The 9,926-nt window shown below is 45.4% G+C and overlaps 1 protein-coding gene across 1 annotated transcript in view; it reads left to right on the top strand.

The window, feature by feature from the left end:
• Positions 1 to 9,926, top strand: part of LOC139274586 (solute carrier family 15 member 1-like) — a 74,239-nt gene that overhangs the window by 11,211 nt on the left and 53,102 nt on the right. Inside the window, exons 3-9 of the mRNA XM_070891267.1 lie at positions 2,273 to 2,489; positions 2,579 to 2,589; positions 3,483 to 3,567; positions 4,345 to 4,486; positions 6,216 to 6,335; positions 6,698 to 6,797; positions 7,998 to 8,088. Of these exons, the coding sequence (XP_070747368.1) occupies positions 2,273 to 2,489; positions 2,579 to 2,589; positions 3,483 to 3,567; positions 4,345 to 4,486; positions 6,216 to 6,335; positions 6,698 to 6,797; positions 7,998 to 8,088 (766 nt within the window). The remainder of the gene's footprint in view (positions 1 to 2,272; positions 2,490 to 2,578; positions 2,590 to 3,482; positions 3,568 to 4,344; positions 4,487 to 6,215; positions 6,336 to 6,697; positions 6,798 to 7,997; positions 8,089 to 9,926) is intronic.

Genomic DNA, 9,926 nt, shown 5'->3' with positions numbered 1-9,926 from the left:
ATAGTACATAAGAACATAAGAAATAGGAGCAGGAATAGGCATTTTGGCCCATCGAGCCTGCTCTGCCATTCAATAAGATCATGGCTGATCTTCTGCCTCAACTCCACCCTCTCGCCCTATCCCCATATCCCTTGATTCCCTTTGTTCCCAAAAAATTAACGATCTCTGTCTTGACTATATGCAACAACTGAGCCCCCACAGCCTTCCAGGGTAGAGAATTCCAAAGATTCACCACCCTCTGAATGAAGAAATATCAGTCCTAAATGGTTGCCCTCTTATTCTGAAACAGTGACCTCTGGTTCTAGACTCTCCAGCCAGGAGAAACATCCTCCTGCATTTACCCTCAATTTAATGGGCTGCATTTTCAGCTTTCCTATTTTCGGGGCGATAATGTGGCGATGCGGGAAAGTTAATGACCGGGAATATTTTGAGCTTTAGTATTTATGGGCCCAAGGTTCGGCCTCAGTTGCTCCTGATTTTTTGGAGCAACTGGTGTAGAACGGAGGTATCTTAGAAATTCAAATTCTCGGCATTTAGTTTGCTCCAGTTCTAGTCAGTTAGAACAGTTTCACTTTGGAACAGAATTTTTTTTTCAAAAGGGTGCGTGTCCGGCCACTTACGCCTGTTTTCAAAGTTTCGGCAGTGAAAACTTACTCCAAACTAACTTAGAATGGAGTAAGTGAAGATTTTTGTACGCTCGAAAAAAACCTTGTCTACACTTTAGAAAATCAGGCGTAGGGAATGGTGGGGGGGTTTAAAGGGAAGTTTACAAACATTAAACACTTCAGTTTTACAAATAAAGAGCCATCATCAATAATAAATGATAAAAACATCAATAAATCAACCAATAAAATCAATCAAAAAAAATTAATAAGAAATAATTTTTTAAAAATCAATAAATAAAACATTTTCTACTTACCGACTGCAGCACCGGGAGCCCTCCAACAGCGTGCTGGGATGCCCCCCACAGTGTGTCTCTGTCAGTGTCTCTATCTCTCTGTCTGTCTGTGTGTCTCTCATTCTCTGTCTGTCAGTGTCTGTGTTCTGACAGCGAGGGGAGGGGGAGGAGGGGCATAGAGGAAGAGACATGGGGAGGGGAGGGAGGGAGGCAGAGGGGGAGGGATGGGGGAGAAGGGGGAGGGAAGGGGGGAGAAGGGGGAGGGAAGGGGAGAAGGGGGACGGGGGGAGAGAAGGAGGGGAGGAGAAGGGGAAGGGGGAGGAGAAGGGGAAGGGGGGAGGAGAAGGGGAAGGGGAGGGAGGAGGAGAAGGGGAAGGGGGGGAGGAGGGGAAGGGAGGGGAAGGGGGAGGGGGGGGAGGAGGGGGGAGGGGGGGGGGAGGGGAGGGAGGAGGCGCTGAACGGGGCCGGGCCCGGCCGGGCCCAAGACTTCGGGCAGGGCCCGTCCCCAGCACCAGATTTACAGGTAGGTGGCGTTGGGTCGGGTCGGGTCCGGGGTCCAGGGTCGGGAGCGCGGGTCGGGTCGGGTCAGGGGGAGCACGGGTCCGGTCCGGTCCGGGGGGGAGGGGGGGGGAAGCGGGAGTCGGATCGGTGTCGGGGTTGGGTCAGGTCCGGGGGTGGGGGGGAGAGGGGGGAAGCGGGAGTCGAGTCGGGTCGGGAGAAAGCAGGAGCCGGGCGTGGGAGGCAGCCTTACGCACGCAGCCCCAGTGAGGCCATTCGGCCAGGGCTAGGGGCTGCGTGCTTCGTGCCCCTCCCACATAGTTTTGGGCGCCTGGAGCTACTGCACATGTGCGCCCACTGTAGCGCGCATGTGCAGAGGTCCCGGCACTGTTTTCAGCGCAGGGACCTGGCTCCACCCCCTACAGCTCGTGCTGCGCCGCGCCCAGCTCCAGAGGACCAGCAGGGAGCCGGAGAATCTGTAAGTTATTTTAGGCGCACTTTGTGGCGAGAAAAACGGGCGTCCAGGTCGGGGCTGCGACGTTCTAGGTGCGGCCCGAAACTTGGGCCCTGAGTTCGGGCATCTGGGCCCTGCATCGGGGGGTACAGCACTAAGGGAGGCATTGTACACCTCTCTTGGCGCAGGGAAAGGAAACTCCCGAACTAAAGAGCCAGCCAGGCTGCGCTCCGAGAGAGGCCTGGGGGTGGGGGGAGAGAGGAAAATCTAAAAAACCCATAAAAACATTCCTAAAACATTGCCCACGCCACCGCAACACGAATCGCACAAAAAAATTATAACAAAAAACATTTTTACTTACTTTTGGAGTACTTTATCTTCCTCTTTGCCGCCGACATGGCTGGACCGCTCTGATCTCCCAGACGGTCATTGCGGGCGCACTGCTGGGCGGACGGGTCGGGCAGAAGCTCAAACATGCACCGCTGTCGCAACCCGGCGCAGCTCTTCCCGGCAGTGCTGCTCAGTGCCGCCGTAAAACCCCATCGGAGGATCGCGGCGGGGCGTTGGAGACCTCACCGCCGCCTTTCATGTCGCTGTGGGGCGAAATCCGGAACGCAAAGGACCGGAAAATCCAGCCCCGTATGTTTCAATGGGATCACCTCTCATTCTTCGAAACTCTAGGGAATGTAGGCCTCAATCACTCCTAATAGGACAATCCCCCATCCAAGGAACCAGTCTTGTGAACCTTCGTTGCACTCCCTCCTTCCTTAGGTAAGGAGACCATAACTGTACACAATATTCCAGGTGTGGTCTCACCAGGGCCCTGAATAATTGTAGTCAGGCGCCTTTAAATTTGTGCAACAAAAATTAATTTGTACATTGCATATAAGAACTAGTTGTCCATCAAGATGTACAAGAAGCAAACATGTAGGCAAAATCAAGGATTCTATTTTGGACAGGTTGCTACATCATGGGCCATAATTTATGGCCCCTATGACTGGGTATAAGGGGCGCCCGTAAGGCCGGCTTTTAAAGAGTATTAAAAAACAGAACAATAAAATGTTAGCAGTAATTTATAGATGTAAAAACTGGTGAAAAGGGTACGTGTATTTTTAGCCCCTTTAAAACATGTAAATTTATTTTTCAAAAAATCTACTTTTTGTTTTAAATATTTAATTAAATGCCATTTTAATTCATTTTAAATATGTAATTTTTTTTATTTATTTGATGTGTGGATGTATTTTTGAGGTATTCCCATTCATGTTTATGGGGATTCTGTACATACGGAATCTCCAAGTATGAATGGGGATTCTCTTCTTTCATTGGTCGGGCCGGCCCATGTGATCCATGGGACGCTTGTGAACTGCCTGCACCCCTGAGATATGTGGGCCTCTACCCGTGGGTACCCAGAGAGGCCCAGGACCGCGAATCTCCGTACCTCCTGGACCAGGTACACGGGCATTCTATTTGCGGATCGGAGGCATTACCCCGCGGGAAGCCTCCAACCGCAAGTTCAGGGCTATTGTTATCTTGTTCTTTATTACTGATAGAATACGTCTAGTTTTACAGGACCTTACTTATTTTGATAAAGATCAGAACTAATTCGCCTGTCTCTCATTTGTTTTCTCACAGCCGAGTTGTTTCGGATATCCTGTCAGCATCTTTTTCATTGTGGTCAATGAATTCTGTGAAAGATTCTCCTACTATGGAATGCGAGGTACTTTCAGTTTGGCAAGCGAAGGATTCCACATAACCTTAAAGAAAATTGGTGTCTCTCAGCCCTCCTTTGTTGCTACGCTATATGGGGTTGAGAAAATATTTGGTGTAGTGTTAGCTTATGGAACAGTAAAGATGCTGCCTATAATCCTTTACCCTAATTCATAACGTGATTGAAGATGAGCTTCCACACAAAATCTTTCCAACGAGCCTCTGACCAGTGACAACAGCAACTTGTATTTATACAGCGCCTTTAACCTAGTAGAATGCCCCAAGGCCTTTCACCGGAGTGTGATCAGACAAAATTTGACACATGCGCACCACCCTGGAGCATGGAGCGATTTGAACATCAAAGATGAGAATTTTAAAATCGAGGCCTTGGAGCCATGTAGGTCAGAGAGCACAGGGTGATGGGTGAACACAACTTGGTGCGAGTTAGCATACGGAGCAAGCAGAGTTTTTGGATGTGTTAAAGGTTGCGGAGGGTGGAAGGTGGGAGGCCGGCCAGGAGAGCGTTGGAATAGTCAAGTTGGAATAGTTAAATCTAGAGGTAACAAAGGCACGGATGAGGGTTTCAGCAGCAGATGAGCTGAGGCTGAGGCGGAGACGGCAGCCTGGACACACGGAGTTACAGAACAACGTAGGAATGGAACCCGCTTTATGCTATTAATGATATGTAGCAATTCAGTTCACTAACTTCCTGTTTTAGTAAAGGTGAAACCTTTGTTAATGAGTATTATGGTCTGACATGTCTGTGTTCTGTGTCTTCTTTATCCAGCGGTGCTTGTCCTGTATTTCCGCTATTTTCTGCGCTGGGATGAGGATCTCGCGACGGCTGTTTATCACGCCTTTGTTGCTCTGTGCTTCCTAGCACCTATCCTTGGTGCAATTATTGCAGACTCCTGGTTGGGAAAATTCAAGTAGGTATTATAAAAATAATTATATTTCATAAGCAGAAATATAACAATAAATCTAAATGGTACAATTTTTAAGGGAGTGCAGTAACAGAGACCTGGGGGTGTATGTACACACATCTTTGAAGGTGGCAGGACAAGTTGATAATGCTGTGGAAAAAAAAGCATATGCGATCCTGGGCTTTATAAATAGAGGCAAAGAGTACAATAGCAAGGAATTTATCCTAAACATTTTATAAAACTGGTTAGGCCTCAGCTGGAGTATTGTATCCAATTCTGGGCATCGCACTTTAGGAAGGATGTCTAGGCCTTCTGAGAGGGTGCAGAGGAGATTTACTAGAATGGTACCAGGGATGAGGGACTTCAGTTATGTGGCGAGACTGGAGAAGCTGGGATTGTTCTCCTTAGAATAGAGAAAGTGAAGGGGAAATTTGATAGAGGTGTCAAAATCATGAACAGTTTTGATAGACTTAATAAGGAGAAACTGTTTCCAGTGGCAGAAGGGTCAGTAACCAGAGGATGCAGATTTTAAGATAATTGATAAAAGAACCAGAGGGAAGATGAAGATTTTTTTTACGCAACGAGTTGTTGTGATCGGGAATGCGCTGCTTGAAAGGGCGGTGGGAGCAGATTCAATAGTAACTTTCAGAAGGGAATTGGATAAATACTTGAAAAGGAAATATGTGCAGGGCTATGGGGAAAGAGCAGGGGAGTGGGATTAATTGGATAGCTCTTTCACAGAGCCAGCACAGGCACAATGGGCCGAATGGCCTCCTTCTGTACTGTAAGATTCTCTGATTCGATGATAAATTGACTTGTTTTATCATTCACAGTCATGGAAAGTTGTTGCTAATGCGGTGGTGCGCCAGTCTTGCAGGGGAATTCGAAAATGTATCTTGTGCTGCTAATTTTATATTGGATATTCTGTAATCTTCTGCCATTCACACATACTAAACAAATGGGAGTTTTAGCCCTTGTCTGCAAGCAGTCAGTTACAACCAGCGCAAGACATGTTGTCTCGCTATTTCAGCCAGTCACGAGAGAGGTGAAGTCATAGAGGTCATTTTAATCCAACTTCCCGATCAGGAATCCCACAGGATTGATTATATCGGTAGTTTTACTCCCCGCCCAATATTACTGACCGCTGACTTTAATGAAGAGGCAGGGAGTAAAACCAGAGTCGCCTCCCCCCTGCCAATCCTGTGGGATTCCCGAGGGGCCGGGTTAGGTTAAAATTGCTCCCATGTGAGCAAATCAATAACATGCAATGCCAGGGTTCATTCAAGGGGACGTTTGTTATTCTAATGTGTGTTTTCTCAATGATCTGAAGAAAATAAGGAAGAATAGGCTACTTACTAGCAGGGTAGTGAAGGCGAACATTTCTTCCCAGGACGGGAGATTGATATAGCTTGAGACAAAGCTGCACAAGCACACACACTTACAAGATGGCTCCAAACAGAGGGAGTAGTCCATTAGTCTACAACAGAGAACTGCATTGTAAAGAGATGATAAATTAGATATGAATATAATCGTGCCGATGTATTGTACAAGTCAGAACATTGTAATTTTGTGTGTAGATGCAATTTGTGGAAACTTGTTCCACTGCTGCCAGGAATGGGGACTATCAGAGTGTGTACGTTTTAATGACCAGTTTGGCCTATGCTTTTAGTATTGCACTGAATGACTCTCTTTTTGTGCCCATGCCTCAATAAATCTTAACTTTCTATCGTAACAGGACCATCATCTACTTGTCTATTGTGTACGCTCTTGGACAGCTGGTGATATCAATCAGTAGCATTGCAGATATATCTGATAAGAACACAGATGGCAAACCAGATAACCTGAACCTTCATGTGTGAGTACACGCAATTGATCAACACAATCTATATCGCTAAAAGTAGCGCTGCAGGTTAATAAGGCCATTAAAAAAAGCAAACCAAGCTCTAGGGATCACTTCTGATAGGATAGAATTAAAAAGCAGAGAAGTCATGCTAAACTTGTGTAGAATCTTGATTAGACAGTGCAGCGCTCCCTCAGCACTGCACTGGGAGTGTAAGCCTAGATTTTGTGCTCAAGTCCCTGGAGTGGGAGTTGAATCCACAACCTTCTGACTCAGAGGTGAGAGTGCGACCCACTGAGCCACAGCCGACATCTGATATACTGAATTCCACCTAAGTTTGTAGATTATAATGTAAGGGCTGCTTTTGTTTCCTCCAGAGGGCTGTCGATGTTCGGACTGCTGCTTATTGCTTTGGGGACCGGTGGCATCAAACCTTGTGTGTCGGCATTTGGCGGAGACCAGTTTGAAGACCATCAGGTATACATAAATAATTAAAGTTTAAATGCATTTTTATCTGCAACAAAAGTCACAGTCAAAAATGCTTGAATAAAATCCTGTTTATTGATAAAATATCTGTCAGCAAAACCCGATGGAATCATTCCAACAGTTGATTATGCTACAGTACCCAGCTTTTCCTGAACATTTATATAAAGGCATTATTCTAATGTAAACATTCCAGAAACATTGGTCCAGATCTTGCTGGAGTGGGGCATCTTGTGACATGCCCCATTAGTTAGACTTCTTCCCTCACCCTTCAGCTCAAAATTCTTCTTTGCCCTGTAACTTGCTGGCAGTGCGAGCTGATAAGGTGGGGCGAGGGCAACGAGGCATCTGGGACCTCAGTGAATGACTGAACCAACAGTCTATCTCCTTAACCCGTGGGATTGAAACCTGTGAAAGAGACAGCAGAACGACGGAGAAGGAAATCGGGTGAACTAGAATCAAATCAGGTACAGAAAGAGAAACAAAGAGAGGGAAAGAAAAATTGGATTAAGAGAGAGAAAAGAGACAGAAAGGAAAAGAAAGAAAAAAATGTAAAAATCTGTACAATTTTAATTAAAAATCTCCAACAACAATTTACTGCCTACAGGAATGAGACTCTAAAGCTTCAATTGTTCCCTTTCTGGACCAGAGAGGTTGAGTGGCATAGGATTACATAGGATTACATAGGGTATACCACACAGAAACAGGCCATTCAGCCCAACCAGTCCATGCTGGCGTTTATGCTCCACTCGGGCCTCCTCTAATGTTTCTTTATCTAACTCTATCAGCATTAACCTCTGTTAAATTCCAGCCCTAATTTCCTGCGGCGAGTTTAATGGGTAATTAAGATGCAAAGGCAGCAATCTCTTGAAACTCGCAGGGAGGATTGAGGGTGAGCAGCCATTTTCACTAGGCTAACGGGCGGAGCGACACCAATTGTCCAGCGACTTGTGGCAATTCGCAACCCACGGGGAATCTCTTCCTCGCCACAAGTCACTGGATGATTCACACGTCAATAATGGTGAGCACCAGTAAACTCACCATTATTTTGGCAGCAAATTCTGGAGCAATAAGTGAATAACAGAAGATGCTTCAACACCCTTGTGTTACAGAATAAACATGAATTTCTGTAAATATCTCAAAATACCTTTGATTCCTTCTGCTGTTAGAGTCAATGTTTTTTTTTCTCCCAAGGAAAAACAAAGGAGCAGGTTCTTCTCAATTTTCTATTTATCAATCAATGCAGGAAGTCTCATTTCCACGGTTATTACACCTATACTGAGAGGTAGGCATCAGTTCACTTTGCTAGATGAAGCATGTATCAAAGTAAAACCAGAAACTGCAAAATGATTGTTGGAAAAGTAAAAGCCAATGAGAGTCTTTGTCAGTCATCATTTTGATTGAAAATTAATGACGTTAATCATAAATAATCCGGTACATTTGTACACTTAAGTTCCGCCATTTTCTGTGTGTGATTATTTTATTTGTCCATTAATCATGTTGCCTAGCTGGCTTTTGACCAATAAGATTATCAGATCATGGCTTAATTTAGACATAGGAACAGGAGGCGGCCATTCAACCCCTCGAGCCTGTTCCACCATTCAATGAGATCATGGCTGTCTGTATCTTAACTCCATCTACCTGCCTTAGTCCCATAACATAAGAAATAGGTGCAGGAGTAAGCCACCTGGCCCCTCGAGCCTGCTCCGCCATTTAATATCATGGCTGATCTGATCATGGACTCAGCTCCATTTCCCTGCCCGCTCCCCATAACCCTTTATTCCCTTATCACTCAAAAATCTGTCTATCTCCACCTTAAATATATTCAATGACCTAGCCGCCATAGCTCTCTGGAGCAGAGAATTCCATAGATGTACAACCCTCTGAGAGAAGAAATTCTTCCTCATCTCAGTTTTAAATGGGCGGTCCCTTATTCTGAGACTATATCCCCTTGTTTTAGTTTCCCCTATGAGTAGAAATATTCTCTCTGCATCCACCTTGTCGAGCCCCCTTATTATCTTATATGTTTCGATAAGATCACCTCTCATTCTTCAGAACTCCAATGTGTATAGGCCCAACCTACTCAACCTATCCTCATAAGTCAAACCCCTCACCTCCGGAATCAACTTAGTGAACCTTCTCTGAACAGCCTCCAATGCAGTATACCCTTCTTTAAATATGGAGACCAAAACTGCATGCAGTACTCTAGGTGTGGCCTCACCAATACCCTGTACAGTTGTAGCTGGGTCTCTCTGCTTTTATACTCTATCTCCCTTGCAATAAAGGCCAACATTCCATTTGCCTTCCTGATTACTTGCTGTAGCTGCATACTAACTTTTTGTGTTTCATGCACAAGGACCCCCAGGTCCCTCTGTACTGCAGTACTTTGCAATTTTTCTCCATTTAAATTATAATTTTCTTTTCTATTATTTCTGCCAAAGTGGATAACCTCACATTTTCCCACATTATACTCCATCTGCTATATTTTTGCCCACTCACTTAGCCTATCTATATCCCTTTGCAGATTTTTTGTGTCCTCCTCACAATTTGCTTTCCCACCCATCTTTGTCTCATCAGCAAACTTGGCTACATTACACTCAGTCCCTTCATCCAAGTCATTAATATAGATTGAAAATAGTTGAAGACCCAGCACCGATCCCTGCGGCACCCCACTAGTCACATAATATAGCTACCCTTACCCAACAAAAATCTATCAATCCCAGTTTTGAAATTTTCAATTGACCCCCCAGCCTCAACAGCTTTTTGGGGAGAGAATCCCAGATTTCCACCACCCTTTGTGTAAAGAAATGCTTCCTGGCATCACCCCTGAACGGCCTGGCTCTAATTGTAAGATTTTGCACCCTTGTTCGAGACTCCCCCATCAGAGAAAATAGTTTTTCTCTATCTACCCTATCAAATCCTTTAATTATCTTAAAACATCTCCAATTAGATCACTCCTTATTCAAGGGCATATTAAGCCTACGCAACCTGTCCTCATAATTTAACCCCTTTGGCCCTGGTATTATTGTGGTGAATCTGCATTGCACCCCCTCCAAGGCCAGTACAGCACAGCCTTCCTGAGGTGCGGTGCCCGGAACTGAATGCAGTTACCCCTGATGTGGT

The sequence above is a fragment of the Pristiophorus japonicus genome, chromosome 10, assembly GCF_044704955.1.
Source record: "Pristiophorus japonicus isolate sPriJap1 chromosome 10, sPriJap1.hap1, whole genome shotgun sequence".
NCBI lineage: Eukaryota > Metazoa > Chordata > Chondrichthyes > Pristiophoridae > Pristiophorus > Pristiophorus japonicus.
Note: the sequence above shows the minus strand (reverse complement) of the source record. Positions and strands in the feature narration are given on the sequence as shown.